This window comes from Tachyglossus aculeatus, chromosome X3, assembly GCF_015852505.1.
Source record: "Tachyglossus aculeatus isolate mTacAcu1 chromosome X3, mTacAcu1.pri, whole genome shotgun sequence".
Classification (NCBI taxonomy): Eukaryota; Metazoa; Chordata; class Mammalia; order Monotremata; family Tachyglossidae; genus Tachyglossus; species Tachyglossus aculeatus.
In genome coordinates, this window is record NC_052099.1 from 6,371,065 (window position 1) to 6,398,163 (window position 27,099).

The 27,099-nt window shown below is 45.4% G+C and overlaps 3 protein-coding genes across 9 annotated transcripts in view; 2 read left to right on the top strand and 1 right to left on the bottom strand.

Annotated features, from left to right (window-relative positions):
• Positions 1-6,777, top strand: part of GAK (cyclin G associated kinase) — a 102,657-nt gene extending 95,880 nt beyond the window's left edge. For all 4 annotated transcript variants that reach the window (XM_038770425.1, XM_038770429.1, XM_038770427.1 and 1 more), the window contains one exon: positions 136-6,777. In XM_038770425.1, coding sequence (XP_038626353.1) covers positions 136-237 — 102 coding nt within the window. In that variant the 3' untranslated portion in view covers positions 238-6,777. The remainder of the gene's footprint in view (positions 1-135) is intronic.
• Positions 6,778-11,024: 4,247 nt separating this feature from the next.
• On the top strand, positions 11,025-23,428 carry LOC119948750 (purpurin). Of its 2 annotated transcripts, XM_038770248.1 has the most exons (6): positions 11,025-11,066; positions 12,532-12,649; positions 16,800-16,936; positions 17,949-18,061; positions 18,289-18,501; positions 23,247-23,428. In XM_038770248.1, exons 2-6 carry the CDS (start codon positions 12,533-12,535, stop codon positions 23,255-23,257), a joined length of 591 nt encoding a protein of 196 aa, XP_038626176.1. In that variant the 5' UTR covers positions 11,025-11,066; position 12,532; the 3' UTR covers positions 23,258-23,428. The 2 variants fall into 2 exon arrangements, with proteins under 2 accessions (XP_038626176.1, XP_038626177.1); XM_038770249.1 differs by lacking the exon at positions 11,025-11,066 and having other exon boundaries at positions 12,101-12,649; positions 18,407-18,501.
• The window catches only part of IDUA (alpha-L-iduronidase), a 56,736-nt gene continuing 52,850 nt past the window's right edge, over positions 23,214-27,099 (bottom strand). For all 3 annotated transcript variants that reach the window (XM_038770245.1, XM_038770244.1, XM_038770246.1), the window contains one exon: positions 23,214-25,240. In XM_038770245.1, coding sequence (XP_038626173.1) covers positions 25,137-25,240 — 104 coding nt within the window. In that variant the 3' untranslated portion in view covers positions 23,214-25,136. The remainder of the gene's footprint in view (positions 25,241-27,099) is intronic.

Here is a 27,099-nt window from a genome sequence, read left to right on the forward strand (position 1 = left end):
CAGCACTTCCAGAGCACTTGCACTGCGTTAGAAACTGCGGGGGGTGGGGGTGGTGTCCTGCCAGCAGTGAACCTGGAGCTCCAAGAAGAAAAGGGGGGCATGTATGTAATAAGTTTGTTTGTTCTTCCTTCACAGGCCACAGGGCAGCCTTATGAACAGTATGCCAAAATGATCTTCATGGAATTAAATGATGCATGGTCAGAATTTGAAAACCAGGGATCCAAAGCTCTCTTTTGAGACCTCACTTTTTATGTTGTTCAAAATGAATTTGCAGCACAATGGAGTTTCGAGTGTTTTTTTTTTGTTGCCTGAACTTAACTGAACACTTAAAACACTTAGAGTGTAGGGAAGATGGTCATATGCGTTTATCATGAAGTTTAAGGGTATAGCCTTATAGATTAGAGGTGTATTGTAGGATCTAAAATGCCACACAATACAGAGATGCATTTAGTATACAGCCATTAGACATTTCAAAATCTAGTCTAAATTTTTTGGAAAACAAGTCCCAAGTTAAAAAGCATATATATGATTTTCTTTTCTTTCTTTTTGATGTAATGGTCTAAGAAGAGTAAGCCATTCCAAAGCAGCTGATTTTAGTTGTCAATGCATAAAAGGAGCACAATTCTATTTTGCATTTCACTTATTTTCCATGGTTTTGATTTTGACATTTAGTGCCCATCAACTCATTCAAAATGATTTAGAGCCTTATAAACAAGCAAATTGGTTGAGCATATCATACGTTCTTGAATCTATAAAGGATGTAAATTTGCATCTATTCTGTCTAATAGGCTGATAAGTACTGTATATAATTAAAATATTTTATGATGACAACCTGTATTCCTTATCATAAATTGACAGTTGCTTCCAGTTACTGGAAACAGTGAGCTAGGGTTGTTGTCAAATTACATATCTTAACCTTTGGGGTGGGGAGAATTGCACATCATACGGACAAACACGTATGTGCTTTTTTTTTTTAATAGAGGCTATTGCATGTTAAAATCTTTTGTGTTATTTATTGTAAACTTTTAGACCATAAATTCATTGCTAATGGTCGTTTTTCTAGCCCAATGGATTGTAACTTGCTTGTGAGTTTTTTCAGTGGAATAATATGCCTTCAATTGGAGCTATGAATGCATTAGTGGAAGAGGAAGAAGAGGTTGTCATTGATTCCTGAAACTGACCTTGAAATGTGAACACAGTATAACTTACTGTAGTTTGATTTCTATTTTTTCAATGAGTAAATTTTTTCATCACTAGTTATTTACCACTTTGTATAATTTCCTGAGTGGTTTTTTGTTTTGTTTTGTCTCCTAATTGTGGAATCATGGATTTTATAATGATAAATGCAGCCTACTCATTATACAGACCAATCCATATCAGTGTCAGAATGTGGAATAGCAATAATTCATGACTCGCCAGACAATCTTTGTGTTCAGGAATTTATACCTTTGGAGTTTTAGGGAGGACTACTAGATCCCAGACTAGTACGAGAACCAGTGATGTGCTGAAATGTGGTTAGAAGCCTTTAAAATACAAATTTAAAATGATGTGAACCTACTGAATGTCGGGTACAAATTAAGTCATTAAATTGGAGGGTTTTACATCACAGATTTTTCTTGATTCTGCAAAAGGCTGTCAGTCAAATAGAGACTCAGTACTTGGAGCTATACAGGTTTATTGGCTGCCTTTATAAAAGAGCTATAACTCAAAAAGGGAGCAAGGATGTAACTTTTTTGAGGTGAACTGTTTTTGTTTTTTGTGAGTTTTTTCATCTGAGCACATACTTGAATTCCAATCCCAGCCTAAGAGGTTGCCCTCTGGGCCTGCCTTTCCAGTGATGTAGGAGCTGCAACAGTGCAGTGTTTCAGTGAGTAACTTCTGACTAAAACATTAAAGGCTAGCAAAAAAGGAAAAGCTAATCCAGTTCTGGTAGTTGCACGGGATAGTTTTGGAGCTGGAGCAGGGAAAGGCCAAAAGTGAAGCTCTTCTCGTGCTTCAAGTCTCTTAGGGAAATGTTCTTGGTATATTTTTTTTCCCCACGTTATTTCCAGATGCAGCGTTCTGATTTTTAAAATCTGACTTGGAGGCTCAGGGGAGTCTGAGCAATTGACCTTTTATTGCAGTCCGTCCTTGTACTAATCTGATTCAGCTTCATAGTGAGCTCTCTTCCAGAATATGTAGAGCAGAACGTAGGTCACCTGGAAAGATCAGTGAGATCTTTAGTCAATAATGACTAAAAGTGAAGATTCTAGTAATAGTATAATGAACAGCGTCCCACCCATGCTTTCTGTTCTCTAGGTATAGTTACTGTTAATGTATTCTTAAAGGTGGGTTTGTCCTGAGGAATGAAACAACCACTGCAAATAGGCACTGGCCTCCTGTCCAGAGTGCCTAAACACATACTTGCGAGCTTGGTCCAACAGGCTGAAGGTTTATGAGATCCCTGAGGATCTGGGTGTTGGTTGAAACCCTACAGAAAAGTCCAGAGCTGCTTTTTTTTTTTTGCCACTCTGGATATTGTGACCAGCCCTTCCTGTAGGCCCAGGGCACATGCTGTAATGACAGTCTTCTCAACTGTTTGATAGGAATCTGCCCCCAAATAAACCATTCCACTTTGACTACAGCCTTGGTGTTTGCGGAACAGGATTCTACAGTTTTTTGGGGTGAATTGGGCAAACAGCTATGAAATGTCCCTCCCCATGGGTGTCAGTGGTCGTTTCAGTTCTCTCACAAATGGCCCTGGTCCAAGTTGTTCTTTAAGACTCTCCTCTAAGTATTTCTTCCTCCATCCACCTTCCAAGAAGTTGGAGTAGGATCATGGCTAGGAAGTGCGTTGGGGTATGGGTAGAGGGGAAATAGACTAAATTGTTATTCGATAGGAATTGTTCTTCAGGAATTATTTATTAAAAATGTTGCCAAATAGACTTATTGTTTCTCATTCAATCAATTTGATTGCTTACAATAGTGTCTGTGGTTTAAATGTCCAGTATTTAGGCCCAAGAAAACATTTATGAAGTGTCTTTATAAGTACACTCAGTTCTGCCAGATGGTGGCTTTCAAAAAGAATTCTGGCTGGACTGCGGTTAGCGAACCTTCTTCCAACAGCACAAGCCCGTTTGGGCTTGGCGTAGCACGTTATAGAAGAACTTGCTTGTGCTGTGGCCTGTGTACGTGTGCAGCAGCAGCAGAACGAGCGAGTTGTCCATCACCAGTTTTCACCAGAACGCCTCCTCATCATAGAACTAGGTCTGTTGACACAAGAATTACAAAATGCTAAACCTTCTCTAGAGATAATTGAAAACAGTATGAGAAAACAGATGCGAATAATGTTTGCCTGAGAAACTTAGCTGTTCGTGGAGAAGCGCAGTTTGAGACTTGCAGGTATGGTGTTGGATCCGATTCTGTTTCATATTCTTATTCGTGAGAAGCAGTCAGCCTTCACCATATTGAAGACGGGGAGAAATTGTTTTGAATCATTAAGAATGTCATTGAATACATTTCAAAGAGAAATTGGACTTCAGCAAGAGATCCCTCTGGGGAACCAGATCTTGAGGGAAGTTGGAAGAGCTCCAATATTTGAGTAATTCAGCTGTATTCTGGTCAAAACCCTGAAAAAACAGTTCAGCAGAAAATCCTGTAAGGAGTGAATTAGGAAAGCTGACTTCAATCATTTCAGCAATGAAAGAAGCCTCCCTGCTACTGTTTGGACATTTGCCCAACAGTCAACAACTGGGGTGGAATCATTGACCCGAAAACGATCTTATAGGAATGGGTGGCCATACTCTAATATTTGTTTCAGCTTGCCACCATCCTTGGGCAAGTGAATGGAGGTTGCAGAGCCAGCGAGATGGGGAGAATAGGATTTCTAGTTTGACAGGTCATCAACTCCCAAAGCAATGTGCAGGTTTGACTTCAGAGATCATAACTTGGCTGCATGGCGTAACCTACGTGCAAAAAGGCATTGCTTCACTTTTCCAATGAGCACCAGCAGCTAACATAAGATTGTGAGGTTTTACATTTTAGGAAAGCCTACCCATTAACGGGGGGTGGAGGTTTAAAATTGTAAAGCCATCGCTGGGTTTAAAATCTGCTTTTTGAAAAGAACGTTCAAGTGAACCGAGTAACTGATGAAAAGACTGCAGCAATGAGTGATGATTTTGTTTATACCATTGCCTTATAGAGAGGTGCTTTGCAGGGAGGATCATTTGAGGTGAGGAGTGGAACCAGTGGTGGTTGCCCACTTTCCTAGTTGGGGAGACTGAGGCACAGAGCAATATAAGTGACTTAGCCAAGACCCAAAAGGAACTTTACCACTGCTGTAACTGAGATGAGGAGACACCTCTGGCATAGTCAGGGAGCAGCAGAAGCTGTGGGAGGGCTGATGATTGCAGAGGCAGTGGGTTACTTGATGGTGTTTGGAAGAGGCAGGGTAATCAAGTCATCTGTTATTTGGCAGTTCTGACAGCCAGAGAAGCTGGGCCAGAAGCTGTAGAGTCTCAGAGATGTAGGCAACAGTGGTGCCACGTTCGTGGTGCGGTTACCATAGCCAGGGTGCGATCCAGATTGCAGTTAGAACAGTAACGGCTGTTAGGGTGATGGATTAGGTGGAATTGTTTGCTTCTCTCCTTCCCTGCCCCCCTCCTCTCCCGCAGGAAACATTGTGCCCAGATGAACAGACAGGCACATATGTAATTAGATTTTTGTATTGGTTAAAGATTCATTTTGTAACTTGCCTGGAAGCATTTTGTTTTAATCTCCTTACTTAATGATATGGGGAGCGTGGGGGTCGATGTTATTCAAATGTGCTTCCCTTTGCAACAGAAAAGCTGCTTTCTTTGTGGAGGCTTCAGGGGTCCCTTTAGGGCTCGGGTCTCCTTTGACTCTTCCCTCCTTAGAGTGCCTTAGTTGTTACTAATGGTCCCATCTTTTCAAGGCAAACTGAACATTGTGGATTTTGCCATGGGGGGGGAGGGGGGAACATTTTTGCCTCGGCATTTTGGAACCATTCATGGGGTTCCTGTATGTGGGGTCCATGTGGCGAGCACCATATGATATGCTCTGTTCAGTTGGGTCACTTCATCCCTAAACCAGGTGATCTAGTTGTGAAGACAGGCTCCTCGGTGCACAAAGATCAGTTCCTGAGATCCCGCAGAGATCAAGGTATCTTGTCAGGATTCTAGGGCTTCCGGGAGGGCAAAGCCATGAACAATGCAAGTCATCCATGAGGTTTGCTGATGTCCCAGCTCCTGTGATCGATCTCGGGGCAGAGGCAGCATGAACCACCGGGAGCGTTAGGGCAAGTAACCCAATCGAAACCTTGGGTTGGCTTTTTGTGTGGTTCCTGGGCATCAGTTCATGCCATAGATGGAAAAAAACTTTGCATTTGCCTCACATAAGCATTCGATCTGAGCTTACTTTTGAAGTACCAATCAAACAAAAATCGATTGCTCCCTTCCAAGGGCATGCCTGGTGCCCAGCATAAATACCTCAGTTTTTGGAAATGTATTATTTGCATAAAAACTTGTATTAGAAGTTTAGAAGATGAATGTTTATTATTCTTGAATGTATCGCAGGCTGTGTTAGCGGTGTAATCAGTGTGTTTTTTTTTTTTCTTTTGTCAACTCCGTATGCTACTTTCTTACTCACCAGAGCCTAATCAAAGATGTTTTCTGCCCTTCTGTTTCCAATCCTTAAACTATGGCCGACACAAAAATGATCAAAATGCAGATAGGCTGTGGACCCATGTACATTGTCCACCTGAAACAACTCCAGCAGTGTTTAGGGGAGCCACATTGATCGATTGGCATGAGATGTGATCAGAGCCGGTGTGTCAGGCAAAAGGGCTATTGGTGTCTGACAACCATCTCGCTTTAAGGGGAAGAAAATGCAAATAAGGAGAGGAGAGGATGTTAAAAATTCGGAGGATACCTGAACTTATCTCAGATTTATGTATGGTTTATGTATTTTTTGCATTTAAAGATAGTTGTACGGTAAGATTCATTGAGGTGAGATGAAACCAAAATTTTAATAGACTCCATCATTGCTACCCGAAAAGAAAAAGCATAAGCAGAGTATCTAGATCTTGTTTCTTACTGAATGGACTTGTGGTTCTACCCATTGACCAAATGAAGGTGCCTTATTAAGGCTTTTAGGTTCTAAGCTCCCCTAATGAGACATCTTTTACAGGTGGTAGCAAGGAAAATGGGCTTTTCTGTGAGTTCTGCTGATGTTACTAGATCTGAAGTGTATTTTTTCTGATTGTGAAGCCTTTGCATTCCTTTCCCTAGACTGTTCGCCACAGATCCTGCCAACCTGGTATAGTGCTAGTCCTTGTATGTTAGAAATGGGCACTCCAGAACTATTTAGGTATATGTGTTATGAAGGAAACGTTTTGTGTGTAGGTTTTATAATGTTCATACATTCTTTTCTCCAAAATGTGACTTATTTATGTTCTATAGGATACCAAATCGGATTAGTTGGATTGTGAACACTTGAGAAATGTTTACATTCAGTTGAATGTATATTTGCAATTCAGACTGTAAATGCTGAGTTCTGGCTAATTATGTTGAGAAATGTTAACATACTAATAATGGTTTCTCTGTAGTTTCTATATCTGTGATTTTTGTTTTTTGGTTTGTTTTTTTTTCCTGGGTGATTGCTTGAATGGGAGACATGTCTTATTCTGGTCCTCATCAGGCATTGCTCTGTACTCACTTTGCTATTGTCAAAATATATAAATATTTATGTGTATATAAAAATTAAAAATGAGAAATGAGATGACTAGTCTATTAGTTTTCTTGGCATAATGTCAGTTAATAAAAATTTAGCTTTGAAATGTCTTGTGCATGGTATGATCAATTGAGAAATTTTCCTTGAAACTTTGTTATAAATAATGGGGTTTTTTGAGGTCACTTAATGATGGTATTAAGCGCTTACTATGTGTCGAGCACTGTTCTAAGCACTGGGTTTGACACAGTCCCTATCCCATATGGGGCTCCCTGTCTCAGGCCCCATTTTACAGATGAGGTAATTGAGGCACAGAAACTTGACTTGCCCAAGGTCACCCAGCAGACGAGTGGCAGAGCCGAGATTAGAACCTATGACCTGATTCCCAGGCCCGTGCTCTATATCTGAGCAGCACCTTTTTAATGTACTAATCAATTGATCATATTGAGCGTTTACTGTGTGCCGAACACTGTACTAAGCGCTCAGCAGAGTACGATATAGCAGAGTTGGTAGACACATTCCCTGCCCACGACAAGCTTACGGTCCAGTGGATTACATTTGGAAAATGTCCAGAAACACTCATTGCAAGATGGCTGTGTTGAGGCTGTGGTCAAAAAACAGGAAATTTCAGGGTTATGCTCTTCTCAACAACAGGCAGTCTCTGTGGCTTCAGGCACTCCATAAGCCATTGTCCAGTGAGACGCTCACATCTGTGGTACAAATCATGGCAGGAGGGCTTCCCTACTTAGCCAGTAACCGGAAGTCTGTATGGCAGTAGCTCTTGATGTCCTCACACGATTTTGATGCTTCGTACTCGGGAAATATCATCACAATTCCAGTCTTCACCTAATCGATGGTAGTTATTGAATGCTGCTTAGGAGAGTACAATTCCCCAGAGATACATTCCCTGCCTACGAGGAGCTTATGATCTAGAGTGGGAGACGGACATTAAAATAAATTACAGGAATGAACTTAAGTGCAGGGGGGCGCGGTTGAGGGCGCGGTGAATATCAAGTGCTTAAAGGGCACAGTGGATCTGTGTGCGAGGGCAACGCAGGACGGAGTGGGGGAGATGAGGGCTTAGTTGGGGAAGGCCTGTTGGAGATGTAATTTTTAATAAGACTTTGAAGGTGGGGAGAGGGGTGGTCTGTTGTATATGAAGGGGGCAGGAGTTTCAGGCCAAAGGATGAGGGCAAGAGGTTGGCAACAAGATTAAGGTAAAGTGAATAGGTTGGCATTAGAGGAGCGAAGGGTTAGGGTTGGGTAAGGTAAGCTAGGAGGGAGCAACACAAATTCATTCAATTGTATTTGTTGAGTGCTTCCTGTGTGCAGAGCACTGTACCAAATGCTTGGGAGAGTAAAATATAACAAAAAACACACATCTAATGACACCACACTTTTAGCTTAGAAATGGCCCCTAACATCACTCCTGAGACATTTCCCCTAAACCTTAAGATGCCTTGAGCACATTGAGATAAGTTGCATAAGAAGGACTCAGTATTCCTGTTCTAAGCATTCTTACCATATTATTCCATTAGTGTGGTTTTCCTGAGTGAATGGGGACATTGGGTGACTGCAAGAATGGAAATTAATCAGGAGCAGGAAATGCTGGAAAATAAGCATGTTTCCACAGCTCAATCTCCAGAGCCTGATTTTGTGGGCAGTCCAGCCTGTCAAACAGTGTACTTCATATTTATTAAGCCTTGGAGAAGCAGCACGGCCTAGTGGGTAGAGCACAGGCCCGGGAGTCCGAAGGACCTGGGTTCTAACCCCAGTTCTGTTGCTTTTCTGCTGTGTGACCTTGGGCAAGTCACTTCACTTCTCTGTGCCTCAGTTACCTCATCTGTAAAATGGGGATTAATACTGTGAGCCCCATGTGAGATGTGGACTGCATTCAATCTGATTAATTTGTGTCTACCCAAATGCTTAGTACAGTGCCTGGCACATAGCACGCGCTTAACGAATACCCCCCCAAAGCCTTTCCAGAATTGGTGGGACTGATTTATGTCATTGTAACTTTGAACAGTAACTCATGGGTAGAGCTTGGGCTTGAAAGTCAGAAGATCTGGGTTCCAGGTCTACCCATTTTTTTTAATGTAATGGTATTTAAGTGCTTACTATGTGCCCTGCACTGTTCTAAGCACTGGGGTAGATACAAGCTAATCAGGTTGGGCACAGTCCATGTCCCACATGGGGCTCACAATTTTAATCCCCATTTTACAGAGGTAACTGAGAGACCCAGAGAAGTTAAATGACTTGCCCAAGGTCACCCAGCAGACAAGTGGCAGAGCTGGGATTAGAACCCAGGTCCTTCAGACTCCTAGGCCCATCTGACTTCTATCCACTAGGCCGTGCTGCTTTTCTGTGTGACATTGGGCAAGTCCACTTCTGTGCTTGTTTCCTCAACTGTAAAATAGGGATTCAATACCCATGCTCCCTACTATTTAGACTGCGAGTCCCATGTGGGACAGGGACTGTGTCCAACCCCATTAATTTATATCTACCCCAGTGCTTAGAACAGTGCTTGACACAAAGTGCTCAATGTGTGCCATAATTATGATGATAATAACAGCAATAAAAACTTCCCTCCTGAGCCCTTTTACCCACTTTGCCAAGCCAACTACAGGTGGCAAGTGAGTGAGGCAATTCCCTCAGGGAGGTGGTTGAGTGCTGGCAGTTCAAGACTTGAAAGCTGCCAGTCTCCTGCTGCCTGAATCAAAACCAAGTGGTTCTCGTGTGAATAGAAATCTTAGGGACCACAACGACTCTGAAGCCAGGGATGCTTTAGTTTTTGGGGTTTGAACAGACTCCAGTATGATGTCGTTATATTAGAATGTGCCCCCACCCAGTGTGATGTAAATGACATATGGAAAAGGAAGTTTTTCCCCACCTAAGGGCAGAAAAAATGTTGAAAGCCAGCCCTGTCACCAAAGGGGGCCAATTTGCCCCATCAGGAAGTGACTGTTGTATTAGACCATAACACTTTAGGAATTTTGCCACTATGTTGTTAGATTTTCATTTTGCCAGTTGCAGGATCCACAGTTTTCTTGCGGCTAAATGTAACTTTATGTAACACTGAAATTTCAGGCAATCTTTGCTACTGCTTGTCTCCTTTGCAGTTGGGTGACAGATGTTAACTCCACAAATTGAAATCTTGTGTGGTAAAGTAATTTACTATTATTAGAATGTCCATAATCTCAATGAGATTAGGAGTCTCCTAAGTAAGGCTTCAAATGTTCCCAGACACAGGGTCTAATCTGTTGTTTAGGCACAGCTATGTGCGTCGGGTGGGTCAGAAAATTCCCTTGTGTGTGTTCCCCAGAGAATGCTGGGCATGTGCATTGTGAAGGTCCAGTCAGGTGGGCTTTTTTGCTATGTGCTTCCAGGGCTATTGAGGGGCAAATGTGCTGCATGGCTTGTTTTGCTCTGGAGAAGGGTGGTGATTCTTTTTCACTCTCAATTCAATCTAGGTAAGGTCTTCTCTGGATTTCATCCCTTGGTGGCTTTCCAGGGAGATGTCTCTCTGCTTTTGCTCAGCCAGAGTTACAAGCCAATGGCCCTGCACCTGAGGACAGCTCTGCTCCAAGTGGGAAACCAAGATGAATGGGATTTGACAGTCGTTTCATTGGGCTAAGTGGCTCACAGCGTACATACCAGATGAGCCATGAATAGTGCCACCAAATGGGTTGTGAAGCCTCACTTTTTTTTTTTGGTATTTAAGTGCTTACTATGTGCCACGCACTTAACTAAGCAATGGGGTAGATACAAGCTAATCAGGTCGGACTCAGTCCTTGGTCCTACAGGGGACTCACAGCCTTAATCCCCATTTTACAGATATGGTAACTGAGGCACAGAGAAGTAAAGTGACTTGCCCAGGTTCACATAGCAGACAAGTGTCGGGGCTGGAACCCAAGTCCTTCTGACTCCCAGGCTCATATTCTATCCACTCAACCACACTGCTTCCCATGGTGCTTTGTTCCTAGCTAGGACAGCTGTCGGTCATGAACTCATCAGTGATGCCAAATTATTATTTCCATAATCCAGAGTGACCAGGAGTATCCCCCACTGGGTTATACAGCTCTGAGTAGCTTTTACACTATGTAAAAAGACCAATCATTTTATTCTAGTAAGCATTAATATCGGGATTACAGTTGGCTTTTATGTAATGGATTAACTAAGATTAAGTGATTTATTCAAGCCCAAGAGAGAAGATAACAGATTAGTGACTGCCAAATCTTTATTTAAAGGAAGCTAAAGGACAGAAAAGCCTAAGAACTCTTTCTCCATGGGAAGTGAAATGACCTATTTGGAGTAAACTCTTCAAGTTTTTCCTTCATCAGGTAAGGTGTCAGTCTTTTAACAACCAAGGTGAACTTTACCATTTCATTCCTTGGAGGTTTGGGCCACTAGTAATTTTTTAAAGGATTTCGGAAAAATTCTCCCAGTCTTAGTTTCTGACTTGGGTGAGGATTCACCCACAACAAATGGAAAATTGTGGGAGGGGTTGCCTCTGAGCAACCTTAAATTTAGCAAGTTTAACCTTAAGTTTAACTGTAAACTCATTGTGGGCAGGGAATGCCTGTTATATTGTTACATTGTATTCTCCCAAGCGCTTAGTACAGTACTCTGCACCCAGTAAGTGCTCAATAAATATGATTGATTAACTGGAAGTGTGGCAGGTCCTGAATGATGTGGGCAATCAATCGATCATATTTATTGAGCACTCAGTGCAGAGCACTGTACTAAGCGCTTGGGAGATGATCGACAATACACGGCAGGCCAGCCCACTGAGACAGGTTGAGGTTCCGGCTGTGAGGCAGGTTCAGGTTGTGGGGGGTGGAGGGTTTTCTACCGTGGGCCCCTTGGGGAGACTTGCTTGCACCTTCTTTAAAAGCAAATGAGAAAAATAGCCAGTCCTCCAGACCCAGAGTGCCTGCTTCTTTCAGCAAGGTTGTAAATACAATCTTACGATTCCTATTTCTCTTCTCTACCCAACTGGAAGGGAGGTAGCCACAACTACTATCCCTGTGAGTGGATGGGGGTGGCTTTTAATGGGGTGCAGACTTTCTGACCACAGTTGGCATTGCCCTAGTCAAGGTGGTGTGAAAAGTTTCATGGGGACTTCATTGCTTATGGGAAAAGAAATATTTAAAAAATTGCTACATCAATGAAATCACCAGATCAAGGAGTTTGAATATTTCCGTCCTTAGCTCGGTACAAATTCCGTTTAACTGTAAATGGAATTTAACGAGCTTTAGTCTCTCCTGACGCGAGACCTGAAGCCGATTATCGCTTGGGCCACTAGGGGTCCCTGAAGTCCGTTTCTGCCGCAGGCGCCATGGGCTGCTAAAGGATACGCTGGCCCTCTGACTACTGTGGGGAAGGGCTTGGTAATGGGGGAGCTGCCTCCCTCCCTCCTCCTGATGGATGGCGAGGGAGCGTCCCTGGCTGCCTTGCACCATCACTGAGGGATACGAGAGGACAAACTCCAGTGATTCCGCCTCGCTGCTTCCTCCACCTGCCCTTCCCCACCCCAATCCTAGAAGCTGAAAAGCAGATCCACCCGGGAGGGAGGTTGAAACAGAGGCCAAGAGATAGATCCTCCAGGGTAGCTGGACATCGGCCATCTCAACAGGGGAGAACTCAGAAGGGCTGGAGATGCCCACCCAAGTTGATGGGCATTTGAGGGCTTTAGAGAGGACCCTGGTTTTTCCAGCAATTCAGAACAAAGGACTCCAATGAACTCCGGACCTAGGCCCGAATTGGTAGAAGATGCTTCATTCCCACTTTTCTTTTGTTTGGCAGAATGAAATACACACAGTATGTCTTCTTGGTGGGTCTTTTATCCATTGCTGCTCCGGGCGCTGCTCAATCCTGCACAGTGGATTCACTTCCTGTGAAAGACAACTTTGATCCAAAGAGGGTAATTGGACTATTTTCACTAAGCATCCTCATGGGGGGGGAGGGGAGGAAGTGGTCAGTAGTTCCCATGATCATTTTTCAGGCATTGAAAAATGTTTCTGGTTATTGAAAAACTTTGATCACATTCAAGAATCTGATTACAAGAATTGGCCCTTTTCTCCCTATCAATCAACCCATTTCCTTCCCCTCCCTTTTTCTTTTTTTCTTTCTTTTTTTTTTGGTAAGCGCTTTTTGTGTGTCAACACTGCTCTGAGTGCTGGGGTAGGTTCATATTAATTAGGTCAGACACAATCCCTGTCTGGTATGGGGCTCACAGTCTAAGAAGAAAGGAGCTGATGTGAAGGCTTTCAAGAGCCCTGCATGTATTTCTGTGGGGAATAAAGAGTAGCACCAACACATAACCCCACTCATGCAGTGGTCAGGGCTTGTGTGGAGTTCTGAATGAGAGGGCAGCTCTTCTTTTGCTGTGCAGGACAGAACTAGTATCTTGCTCATGTGTTGCTTTTGCCTTTATGCCTGTCATCTCCTTTATGTTCTTTTCAGTGAATACTTGAAAATATTTAAGAATACTTCATTAATTCATGCATTTGTATTTAGGGAGAGCAGTATACTAGATGATGATGATGTTGGTATCGGTTAAGTACTTACTATATGCCAGGCACTGTTCTAAGCACTGGGATAGAGTCAACCTAATCAGGTTGGACACAGTTCATGTCCCACATGGGACTTACAGCATTAATCCCCATTTTACAGATGAGGTAACTGAGGCCCAGAGAAATGAAGTGACTTGCCCAAAGTCACACAGCTGACAAGTGGCAGTGCTGGGATTAGAACCCATGCCCTTCTGAGTCCCAGGCCCGGGCTATAGTGCTTCTCACTAGATGCTTGGGAGCATATGATAACACACTGTCTCCCACTCTAGACTTGTGGGCAGGGAACATGTCTTCCCACTCTGTTAAACTGTACTCACCCAAGTGCTTAGTACAGGGCTCTGCACACAGCTCAGTAAATACCATTGATTGATAGATGCTTGGGAGCATATAATAAGAGCAAAAAGTCTCTGCCATTGGGGTTCTCCCTCCTACTTAGACTGTGAGCCCCATGCGGGACAGCGACTGTGTCTGACCTAATTAACTTGTGTCTTCCCCAGCACTTAGAACAGTGTTTGACACATAGTAAGTGCTTAACCAATACCAGTACCATATCAAGGAGACATGCTATTGTGCCAGCTAAGCCCAGCTACCAGAGACAGAAATCACTTTCCTGCCTCTGTATAAACCTAGCTGGAGAGAAGAGAACTGGAGTGGGGTGTGTGTATGTGTGTGTGTTTGTGGTTGGAGGTGGGTTGTGGGGGTGGCGGGGAGGAAGAACCCTTTCTGGCCTCATATACTGGCCCCTGAACTCTTCCCGCTATTGGCTATGAGAAGGTAGAGGTTCAGGAAAGGCAGGTCTGGTGGGGTGAGCTGGGAGAGTGGAGGCAGCAAAGGTGAGCTACAAAGAGCCTGAACTGGCAGCTGAGTGACTTAGTACTTCTTCAGGACTCAGGAAATGCTCCCTGGGTCCAAGTAACTTAATCAAGAAGGCTCCTTTGGTTTTGCAAGGAGATGTCCCCATCAGTCAGCATACTGCTCTAAATAGCCCACAATTTGGGGTAAAAATGGGCACTCCAAAATGTTGGCAAAGAATTTCATGGCAGCAAATTTTAGATCCATAAACCACTTGTATGACTCAGTGTGTAAGCCATCTTGAAAACATTTCTCCTCCCTCATGCGTACCGAATCAGTGAATCCATACAAATCAGCTTGGCCTAGTGGAAAGATCACGGGCATGGGAGGCAGGAGGACCTGTGTTCTAATCCCGGCTCCACCACATTGGCTGCTGTGTGACCTTAGGCAAGTCATTCACTTCTCTGGGCCTCAGTTCCCTCATCTGTAAAATGGGGATTAAGGCTGTGAGACCCATGTGGGACATGGACTGCATCTGACCTCATTGTCTTGTATCTACCCCATTGCTTAATACAGTGCCTGACCCATAGTAAGCACTTAACAAATACCATAAAAAGGCCGGTTTCATCCAGGCAGCCTCTCAGTCTCTGCTATTTAACCAGCCTTCTTTTTTTTATCAGAGCTGGACTTTGATTTAAGTTTTCTAGTGCTGCAGAGGTGAAGCATTGAAAATCTGGCTTACCTAGGCTCACTGCAGCATGCTTTCCTCTGAAGTGTTTCCTTGGGGATAATTCTGGGGCCTTACCATTTTGACTGGCCCAGTGAAGCAGCTCCACTCCTACCCCTCGACACTCCCTAAGCATTTAACAAATACCATTAAAAAAAAAAACAAATTAAAAGGTGGGAGGAAGAGGAAACAGGTGACAAGGAATGCAATCATCAGATGGTTTGTTGAGGAGGTTTGAACCTTGGCTAGTTCCTTGAAGACAGAGCCATATCAAATGCTGCCTAGATACCAGGCAAACGTTGATGTGCGATATTTCACTAGAACATCATATGGCACTATAGCTAATGGAAGAAGGTAGGGAGGTGGCAAGAAGCGAAAAAGGATGGGAGAGAGAAAGAGAATAGATGTGGAAAAGGGAGTGAGGGATAAAAAAAACTGTAGCGCAGATTGCTTTTAGAGCTCATCATGAGCTTATTCGTTGAACTCTATCTCGGTTGGGTTCCCCAAGAGGGGTTTGGCTGTTATCATACGTAGTATTATTGATCCAGGCATGTTCTTCTCCATTAATATCATTCCCTGAACCCTTTCCCCTTCATCTCTTCCATCGTCCCTCTGGCAAAACATGTTTCATATACGTTCTGTACATCCCCTTGTATGTGGGCTGGGAGGGAAGGGAAGCAGTGTGGTCTAGTGGAAGGAGTATGGGCCTTGGAGTCAGAGAGCCTGAGTTCTAATCCCGGCTCCACTTGCTCACTGTGTGACCTTGCGCAAATCACTTAACTTCTCTTGCCTCAATTTCCTGTTCTGTAAAATGGGGATTAAATCCTACACCCTCCTACTTAGACTGTGAGCCCCATGTGGTACCTGATTATCTTATACGCATCCCAGCATTTAGCACAGTGCTTGGCACATAGTAAGCATTTAATACCTACCATTAAAAAGAGGGGAAGGGAGAGTGGACGGAGAAAGAGCAGAGAAGAAAGCTGGTAGAGAGAAGACTTTAGCTAGAAGTTAGAAAGGAAGCATCATGGTCCAGTGGAAAGAGCTCGGGTCTGGGAGTCAGAAGGACTGAGTTCTAATCCTGGCTCCACCACTTGTCCACTCGGTGACCTTGGGCAAGTCACTTCACTTCTCTGTGCCTCAGTTACCTCATCTGTAACATGGGGATTAAGATTCTGAGCCCTGTGTGGGACATGGACTAGGTCCAATCTGGTTAGCTTGTATCTACCCCAGCACTTAGTACAGTGCCTGGTACATAGTAAGCGTTGAACAAATACCATTAACAAAAAATTAAAAGGTGGGAGGAAGAGGAGCCAGGTGACGTGCCGACTGAACTGCTGATCTTACGATAACCCCTGGATGGCTGGACTTGGGGGTCTCTCCTCAATCCAGGATGGTAGGGGGAAGTGATGGGGTGGTGGGGGGCAGTCATGTCAGTCAGTCAATTGTGTTTATTAAGCATTTACTGTGTAGAGCACTGTACTAAGTGCTGGGGAGAGTACAATATGACAACAGACAGATTCTCCACCGGTGACACTACTCCAACCCTTCACCTATGTGCATCTGGGCAGCAACATGACCCCCAGATCCCACAAAGGCAGCAGAATTCCACAGTACTACACGTCCCACATAGGCAGCAGAATTCTGTGGTACTACACGTCCCGCAGTTCCGCATCATTCCAGCTCATGAGAGGAAAGCGGGGAGAAAGGAGATATGGTGGATGGAAGAAAAGAGGGATTTTGACTCCTAGGATGAGTGGGATCTGGGGAGGGGGTGGGTCTTTGGCATGGGGGGCTTGGGGCAGAGGGGGGTAGTGACACGGGTGAGGCCAGATAGGCGGAGAGAGAAAGAGGTGGGCCAGCAACAGGGCAACTGGACAGGATGTCAAGGCGGTGGTTTAAACCCCCTGGGACCCTTTGCACTTTTGAGTTTGTGAAACCCTGCTCCATGGTAAATGCACTGTCTTCCCTCATTGCAGTATACAGGGAAATGGTACGCCTTAGCCAAGAGGAATCCTCAAGGCCTATTCCTTCAAGATAACATCTCTGCTGAATACACAATCAAGGAGGATGGCACCATGAGCGCCTTGTCCAAAGGCAGAGTGAAGCTGTTTGGGTGAGCCCTTGGTGAAAATAAAACAACAAATGAAATGCTTTCATAACAATAAGCTAGAGTTTCTAATCTCGGGCACAGTTACCTTTAGGGTAAACTTACTAAATGCATATGTTAAATGTATTTTGGATAGTTTCCTTTGTTTTCCACCAAAGAACTGCAGTTTGGGCACTATTGAAAATGAGAAAAGGACATGTAAAGCCCCATCCATTCATCAATCAATCAGCCAACGTTATTTATCAAGAGTTTGCTGTGTGCGGAGCACTGGTACTAAGCGCTTGAGAGAGTACAATTCATATTCATTCTCGCTCCTTCTCTCCCTCTCCCTCTCTTCTTTCTCCCTCTCCCTCCACCTAATAATTGGTGGACGGTGGTGTTTCTACACTGAACCCCCCAGTTCCTGCTTGGGCTCTGAGTTTCCTTCACTCACAATGGCAGCCGTTTTGCGACAGAAGTGCCACTTTCCTTCTGGAAGCCGGCATTGTATTCCTTAGCTGCTGGCAGCTAGGAAGTGATTGAACCCAAGCAGAACCCGGTCCAGAGAGAAGAATCTGAGGGTTGGATGAAATAAAGTCTTTTCTCCTTTCTAGCATCTTATCTCCACTGCTGGCATTTGCTGGAAGGGAAGGAGAACATTAGTCTCTGTCAGCCTGATTATCTTCTTGAGACTGGGAGAGGAGGAGGAGAAAGGGGAAGGAAGCTGAGCGGGGGAGAGAGTAAATTTCTATGGAGTGAGAATTGTCAGTTTCCCCCAAGGGCTGTGTTGTTGGGAATTGGCTGCAGTCTGAAAAGATAGGACAGCCCAACTTAGCCTCTTTGCCTAAGGGTGCTTGTGGATGGGGGTAGTGGAGAGGAGAAGGGGAAAGGGAAGAAGGAGGTTGAATGTGTAATCAGTGAGGCCAGAGAGGGAAAAAGAGATGTGCATTTTGTGAATCTACAATGTAATCTGTTCTTAGAAATAAGGTAGTGCTTTTAGGATCTGCAATTTCTATTGTGTCTCAATTTCCTTTTCCAGATTCTGGGTAATTTGTGCAGACATGGCAGCCCAGTATACTGTCCCAGACCCTACGACTCCAGCAAAAATGTACATGACTTACCAAGGGTTGGCCAGTTACCTGTCTAGTGGAGGTGGGTAATTGTCCCCCTTTTTTTCCCTCTAAACTCCTATCTCACGTACTCAGATTCCCCACTTTGAGTGAATCTGAACAGAGACCTGGTACATTTGGGTACCAGGCAGTTAGCAATGGCTTTGAAAACAGGATTAAACTAGGCTCTGGATCTAAAGCCTCCACTCGGGCCTGATGAAATCAGTTCCCGAGGGATCAATTATCCTTTTTTTTTCCCCCTCCTGTCAGGTGATAACTACTGGGTGATTGATACGGATTATGATAATTACGCCATCACCTATGCCTGCCGCAGTCTGAAGGAGGATGGGTCGTGCGATGACGGTTACTCCATTATTTTCTCCCGCAGTCCCCAAGGGCTCCCCCCAGCTATTCAGCACATTATTCGCCAGAAGCAGGATGAGATCTGTATGTCGGGCCAATTTCAGCCAGTGCTGCAGTCAGGTAATAAGTCTCCAAACACTCGGGAAAATAAGCCACCGTCCTCACGTCTGGGGCAGAGAAGGAAAGCTCTCAAGTTTGGCTCAAACCAGGCAGGGACATTAGAATGGCAACTGGAAGGATGGGGAAAGGGCACAGAAGCCAGAGGGTAGATAGAGCACGGGCCTGGGATTCAGAAGGACCTGGGTTCTAATCTCAGTTCCCCCACATGTCTGCTGTGTGACCTTGGGCAGGTCACTTCACTTCTCTGGGCCTCAGTTACCTCATCTGTAAAATGGGGATTAAGACTGTGAGCTTCAATCAATCAATCAATCATATTTATTGAGCGCTTACTGTGTGCAGAGCACTGTACTAAGTGCTTGGGAAGTACAAGTTGGCAACATATAGAGACAGTCCCTACCCAACAGTGTGCTCACAGTCTAGAAGGGTGAGACAGAGAACAAAACCAAACATATTAACAAAATAAAATAAATAGAATAGATATGTACAAGTAAAATAGAGTAATAAATATGTACAAACATATATACATATACAGGTGCTGTGGGGAAGGGAAGGAGGTAAGATGGAGGGGGTGGAAGGGGGATGGGGGGAGAGAGGAAGGAGGGGGCTCAGTCTGGGAAGGCCTCCTGGAGGAGGTGAGCTCTCAGTAGGGCCTTGAAGGGAGGAAGAGAGCTAGCTTGGCGGATGTTGGGAGGGAGGGCATTCCAGGCCAGGGGGATGACTTGGGCCAGGGGTCGACGGCAGGACAGGTGAGAATGAGGCACGGTGAGGAGATTAGTGGCAGAGTAGTGGAGGGTGCGGGCTGGGCTGTAGAAGGAGAGAAGGGAGGTGAGGTAGGAGGGGGCGAGGTGATGGAGAGCCTGAGGTGAGGTGAGGAGTTTCTGCCTGATGCGCAGATTGATTGGTAGCCACTGGAGATTTTTGAGGAGGGGAGTAACATGCCCAGAGCATTTCTGGACAAAGACAATCCAGGCAGCGGTGTGAAGTATGGATTGAAATGGGGAGAGACACGAGGATGGGAGATCAGAGAGGAGGCTGATGCCGTAGTCCAGACGGGATAGGATGAGAGCTTGAACGAGCAGGGTAGCAGTTTGGATGGAGAGGAAAGGGCGGATTTGGGCAATGTTGCGGAGCTAAGACCAGCTGGTTTTGGTGATGGCTTGGATGTGAGGGGTGAACGAGAGAGCGGAGTCGAGGATGACACCAATGTTGCGGGCTTGTGAGATGGGAAGGATGGTAGTGCCATCTACAGTGATGGGAAAGTCAGGGAGAGGGCAGGGTTTGGGAGGGAAGACAAGGAGTTCAGTCTTGGACATGTTGAGTTTTAGGTGGCGGGCAGACATCCAGATGGAGATGCCCTGAAGGTAGGAGGAGATGCGAGCCTGGAGGGAGGGGGAGAGAGCAGGGGCAGAGATGTAGATTTGGTTGTCATCAGCATAGAGATGATAGTTGAAGCCGTGGGAGCAAATGAGGTCACCAAGGGAGTGAGTGTAGATCGAGAACAGAAGGGGACCGAGAACTGAACCTTGGGGAACCCCCACAGTAAGGGGATGGGAGGGGGAAGAGGAGCCTGCAAAAGAGACTGAGAATGAACAACTGGAGAGATGAGGAGAATCAGGAGAGGACGGAGTCTGTGAAGCCAAGGTTGGATAGCGTGTTGAGGAGAAGGGGGTGGTCCACCATGTCGAAGGCAGCTGAGCAGTCGAGGAGGATTAGGATAGAGTATGAGCCATTGGATTTGGCAAGCAGGAGGTCATTGGTGGCCTTTGAGAGGGCAGTTTCCGTGGAATGTAGGGGACGGAAGCCAGACTGGAGGGGGTCGAGGAGAGAGTTGGTGTTGAGGAATTCGAGGCAGCGCGTGTAGACAACTCATTCAAGGAGTTTGGAAAGGAATGGTAGGAGGGAGATGGGGTGATAACTAGAAGGTGGGGTCAAGAGAGGGTTTTTTTAGGAAGGGAGAGACATGGGCATGTTTGAAGGCAGAGGGGAAGGAACCTGTGGAGAGTGAGCGGTTGAAGATGGAAGTTAAGGAGGGGAGAAGGGACGGAGCGAGAGATTTCATTAGATGAGAGGGAATGGGGTCAGAAGCACAGGTGGCCGGAGTAGCACTTGAGAGGAGGGAGGAGAGCTCCTCTGAGGATATTGCTGGGAAGGATGGGAGAGTAGCAGAGAGTGTTGAGAGCCGGGGGGTTGGGAAAGGTGGGGGAGTGACTTTGGGGAGGTTGGACCTGATGGATTTAATTTTATAAATGAAGTAGGAGGCCAGATCGTTGTGGGTGAGGGAAGGAGGAGGGGGAGGAACCGGGGGCCTGAGAAGGGAGTTGGATGTACAGAAGAGCTGACAGGGATGATGGGCATGGTGTCAATAATGGAGGAGAAATAGTTTTGTCTGGCAGAGGAGAGGGCTGAGTTAAGGCAGGAAAGGATAAACTTGAAGTGAACGAGGTTGGCATGGTGTTTAGACTTTCACCAGCAGCGTTCGGCAGCTCGAGCATAAGAGCGAAGGAGGTGGACAGTGGCAGTGATCCAGGGCTGTGGGTTAGTGGTACGAGAGCGGCGAAGGGAAAGGGGAGCGAGTGAGTCTAGCTTCATGTGAGGCAGGTACTGTGTCCAGCCCGATTATCTTGTATCTTTCCCAGTGCTTAGAATAGTGCTTGGCACAAAGTAAGCTCTTAACAAGTACCATTATTATTATTAGGGGCCCGTGGCATGTTCAGATCAGGCTTCCCTGACCATCTGCTGATGGAAATGACACCCTGTTCTCGTTTCCACCTGCCTCCCACTCCCCAAAGCAATCAATCAAAGGTACTTATGGAGCACTGACTTTGTGCAGAGCACTGTCCTAAGTGATTGGGAGAGTAGAAGACAATAGAGCTGGTGTAAGGAAAAATGGGGGAAAAATGGGGAAGTTGAGAGTGAGAAATTTGGCCACACTGGTGTTTTGGGGAAGTAAAATGTTGCTGTTAGTCAACAGAAGCCACGTGGCCTAGTGAAAAAAGCGCAGGCCTGGGAGTCAGAAGACTTGGGTTCTAATGCCGGCTCCACCACTTGTCTGCTGCTTGACAAGATTCTTTGCTTCTCTGAGCCTCAGTTACCTCATCTGTAAAAAGGAGATTACAACTGTGAGCCCCATGTGGGTTATGCACTGTGTCCAACCTGATTAGCTTGTATGTACCCCATTGCTTAGTACAGTGCCTGGCACATAGTAAGTGCTTAACAAATACCATTTAAAAAAAAAGAGACTGGGCAAGGCAGAGGCTTTGGGCATGTTGGGGCCCAAACCCAGTCCATTGGAGATCATCCTCATCAAGGAATTGGGAATGGTCACCTTATCATAAAGAACACAACTGCAAGATTCTCCCAAGATGGCTGGTCTTTTAGGTTCAGAAGTAGAGCATGTATATTTGGTGCACAGACATGGCGATGGACCAAAGTTTAGAACATCTGCTTTGTTCCAGAGTAGCCTTTGGAAGTTTGGTAGTAGGAGTAGAAGTAGTAGAAGTAGCAACATTTTTTGAGCACCCACTTGGAGCAGTACACCGTGCTAAGTGCTTGGGAAGTCCCGAATAACCAAGTGACGTGTTTCCTGCCCACAAGGAATTTAGTCCTTATAGATCAACCAATTGATCATATTTTTTGAGTGCTTAATGCATGCAGAGCACTGTACTAAGCATTAGGGAGAGTACAATATAAGAGTTGCTAGGCAAGCTTACAGTCAAGAGCGGGGAGACAGACACCATTATAAATAAATAAATTACGGATATGTACATAAGTGCTGTGGGGCTGAGGGAGGGGTGAATAAAGGGAGAAAATCACGGCGACACACAAGGGAATGGGGAAAAAAGGAAGTGAGGGGTCGATCTGGGAAGGCCTCTTGGAGGAGATGTGCCTTCAAATAAGGCTTCAAAGGTGGGGAGAGTCATTGTCTGTTAGACCTGAAGAGGCAGGACGTGGGCGAGAGGTCGGTGACGAGTTAAATTGTGGTACAGTTGGTATTAGAGGAGTGAAGTGAGTGGGCAGGGTTGTAGTAGGAGAGCAGTGAGGTGAAGTAGGAGTGAGCAAGGTGATGGAGTGCTTTAAATTCGACAGTAAGGAGTTTGTGTTTGATGTGGAGGTAGATGGGCAACCACTGGAGGTTCTTGAGGAGTGGGGAAACATGGACGGAATGTCTTTGTAGAAAAATGATCCAGATCTAGATCTGTGCCCTCCCCATTCTGGAAGACAATTCCAGGAGGCTTAGTTCAGCTTTAGGACCACCCCAACGGTTTAATCTGGGATCTTTGAGACCATCACCCCCTTCCAAGAGAACTGATCTGGACCAGGCAAAGTTGAGTCTGCTGTGGGACTTCACCTCCTTTACCTCATCCTGAGGCTTCCTTGTGGGGAGGTGACATTTACCCCAGAGTGAAACTTCCTCCACTCCTGACCTTCCTCTTACCCTTTTCTCAGACCCTGAACTCTCCCCTTGTCCTTCACTAAGGGAAGCATGGGGAGAGAGATATCTGGCCACGAGTCTCGCCATCCTTACCGAGGCCCTGCTGGATTGGATTTCATCGGATTGAATTCTCCTTCTGGGGTTTAGTCATTAATCTAGGCCGAGAAGAGAGCCATGGCTGACCAGCTTTCTGGTGTGAATGAATGGGACCCTATTAGATTTTTAAAGAGTTTTAGAATTGGACTAGAAAGGCATGAATGAGTGTGGAAGCAGTAAGAGCTCATTTAAAATGGTGATTTCTCTTTATTTGCAGGAGCCTGCTAAGGAAAATACAGCATCAAGTCTGGGCCATTTTTGGAGCAAAAAAGCACACCGCATAGTCATTGTTGTTTGCCTAACACAATAGTTTGGCAAGTTTTATTGCTTGAAATTCGTTTTGTACCTTAGGCACAATGTTCTGTCTGAATGAACGAATAACACATTCTGCTCAATGTTCCTCTTTGCATCTGGGAACCACTTTCTCCCCCCGCCCTCCTGCAAATCCCTCCTGAGGCCCAGTTCAAGGGGAGAATCATTCACCCGGAGCTAATGGCTTGTGTGGCTGTGGGTCAAAAAACAAAACAAAAACCAAACCACCATCCTTAAGCCTCTTCCCAAACAACAGAGGGGAGCTACAGTGTAATTGGTGGGTGCCTTTCTGCTTCCATCTGTCTACACACCCTGCTCCCTTCGAACTCCTGCATGGTGGGGTGGGGAGGAGGAGAGGAGGGAAAAATGATGCATTTAGGCCAGCTCTCTACCTCCTCCCTTCCACTGTGAGGCCAGGGGAGGATATTCGGCTATTGAAACATTCTAAGCTACTTTTGTCATTGGGTTTCTTCTTTTATGCCTCTCAATACAGCATGCTGTTTGCAGCATTCATACTTCACTGCTTTTGTGACAGAGACTTTAGAAAATGGATTTGAGCATTAGACTTGGCATTTTGGCGATGCACATCATTGCCCCACATGCTGTTGCTACATGAACTGCCCCACGGCCCCCCTCCCCTGCCTCCTAGAGCCTTATTGGGGGTCGGGGGGGATTGGGAGGATGTGTCATGTTCTTCCCTTCTCCTTTTCCTCCTTCCCTCATAGCCCAGGCTACTGCCAGCCTGGGCGGTGAGTGTGTCCTTGGCAGGAGAGAAAGGCAGAGCTACTAGCAGAGGGGGTTCCTCTGCTCCAACATTCATTTATTCATTCAATCATATTTATTGAATACTTACTGCGTGCAGAGCACTGTATGAAGCACTTGGGAGAGTACAATATTATTTTTGTACACTGTATTATTGTATTAATAAACAGACACATTCCCTGCCCACAACGAGCTGACGGTCTAGAGGGGGAGGGAAGAGTGTAGGCTGCTGACGCTGTCCCACAGCTCACCCCTCCAGCCAGGGAGGGGATCTGATGAAAGGGAGAATCTCTGGTGAGGAGGGGTGAGTGTTGGAAGGCTGAAGCTTACAGCAGTCAATCAACCAGTCAATCATATTTATTGAGCCCTTATTGTTTGCAGAGCACTGTACTGAGAGCTTGGGAGAGTCCAACATAACAGAGTTGGTAGCATGCCCTAGAAGAAGCCAAGTTTGCATTCTCCCGGCTCGGGAAAGGAGAACCAAGTTAATCAAAAAGGAAAATAACAAATATCTAACCATGCTAGAACATGCAGGGAAATTATTCTGGGGCAGTGTAGATCAAAGAAACATGAGGACATGATTAGCCGAAGACAGACCTGAAGAAATGAAGAAGAGGCCAGCCCCGGTCAAATACAATTTGATGAATACCTTATTGGAAAATAGAATTTACAGGGAATGTGAAAAATGGCTAGTTAGAGCTGATGCCTTTCGACAAGGATACTTCTTAGCCCAAGGTACCAATTTGTGAGCCCCAGAATTGAATGCCCAAACTCCTGAATTGGATGTTGCTATTTTATCCTGGGCTGCAGGCTACTAGTTGTCATCAGAATTCCTTACATGAAATTATGCAGACCATCTTTCTGTCACAGCCTGGATTAATCAATCACCAGAGCCAATTTTGCTCCGTTAGTGTTAGTGTCCTTGGGATATTTTCTCGACCATGACCCCGCCATACATAGAGCGGTTGCTTAATAAATCCGAGTGTTCCCATGGAAGTAGGCAGGTGCCTCCTTTTTCTTCCTGGTCAGCGCCTCACTCTGTAGCTTCTGTATATTGTACTGGAATGGAGAATAATCCAGGCCTGCCCCAGTAGTCAGTGGCACGGACTTTGTAGAAACCAGAGACACCTGTATTGTCTGGAGAGAAAAAAAAGGACGCTGAACTAATACAAGGAGCTTGCTATTGGCTATCCCTTTTTAAAGCACAAAACAAAAAGAAAGCACAATTGAGGAAGATGGAAGGAGCTGGAGATGTGCAGTTCTTGCTTTCTGTTTCATACAAGTATAATGCACGTCTATCCCCTAACTTCCTGTTTGGTCAAAACACACCTCCAACCCTGTCCCTTAACACTGACGAAAGAGCAACTGGAAGATGTGCCATTTTTCCTAAACTGTAGAAGCTGTTGCCCTCCCCCGACCCTCAACCCCTGACACCCATTAATCTGTTAAACAGGTGATCAAATCAGCGATGCTGATGGACTCTCCTACCATGGACAAGGTTCAGTCCAGTCATGAAGACTTCAAGATGGAAACCCTGCACGGGGGATTGAGGTGGTTGTAAATAGGAGCCATGAAGGCAAATTGTAGATTTGGCCCTGCTAGAGTTTGTAGTCAGTCAATCAATCAATGGCATTTATTGAGCGCTTACTGTGTGAGGAGCAATATACCAAGTGGGTGGGAGAGCACACAGTAGACACCTTCCCTGCCCGTAACGAGCTCACAGTCTAGAGGGTATGGGCAATCAGATGTTCAAGTGATGTGAGTTTGTGGTTTCTCTGGGGCATGTGTATTAGGTGTGAAATTATGACTCTTAAAAATGTAAACTTGGCTTTCTGCTTCTTGCTCTCTAAAAATACTGCTGTGCAGTGTACCCTGTACACTATCCTTTGAGGCTTTGGAAGTGGCATTTCAAACCAATCCGTGAACTGGACTCTCTGCCATGAGCAACATATTGCAGGAGTTGGCGGACATCTGTGCTCCTGGCTCTCCAGTGCTTCTGCTTGGAAAGCCAAATACTTACCATTTGCATCCCTGTCTTTTGGCCTCTGAAATAGCATTTCAATTCACATCGGGTGGGCCATTTTTATCATTAGCACAATTACGATGCTCAGGGAGTCAACCCAGCGGCACCTCCCAGAGCCCAGCCTTTCTCAATCCATCAATCAGTGGTATTTATTGAACACTTACAGGGGGCAGAGCACCATACTAAGCGCTTGGGAGAGTACTAAGCACTGTAACAGAGTTGGTAGACACGTTCCCTGCCTACAATAAGCCCTATAGTAGCCTGGGTTTCGGGCATACGACGCTGATGCTACAGGGTGCTCCTGACATATCTCCAAGATCCGGGGCCAGCTCTAGTGTGACTTGGACCATGATAAGCGCTTAGTACAGTGCTTTGCATGCAGTAAGCGCTCAGTAAATATGATTGAATGAATGATGGCTCCAGAGGCTTTAGGTGTGTAACTGCCTGGAGATAAGAGATCTGCTCTAATCTCTGGAAGATCTCAATAATAATAATAATAATAGTACTTGTTAAGTGCTTACTATGTGCCAAGCACAAGTGCTGGGGTAGATATAAGGTAATCAGGTTGGACACAGTCCCTGTCCCACATAGTACCATTATTATTATCATTGTTATTATTAATCCCCCTCTTCCTGATGAGGTAACTGAGGCCCAGAGATGTAATAATAATAATAGCATTTATTAAGCCCTTACTATGTGCAAAGCACTGTTCTAAGCACTGGGGAGGTTACAAGGTGGTCAGGTTGTCCCACGGAGGGCTCACAATCTTAAGCCCCATTTTACAGATGAGGTAACTGAGATACAGATAAGTTAAGTGACTTGCCCACTGTCACAGCTGACAAGTAGTGGAGCCAGGATTTGAACCCATGACCTCTGACTCCAAAGCCCATGCTCTTTCCACTTAGCCACACTGCTCTATACACTAAGCCACAAGCTTACACCCACCAAGACTTCTGATCCAAGCCCAAGAGGG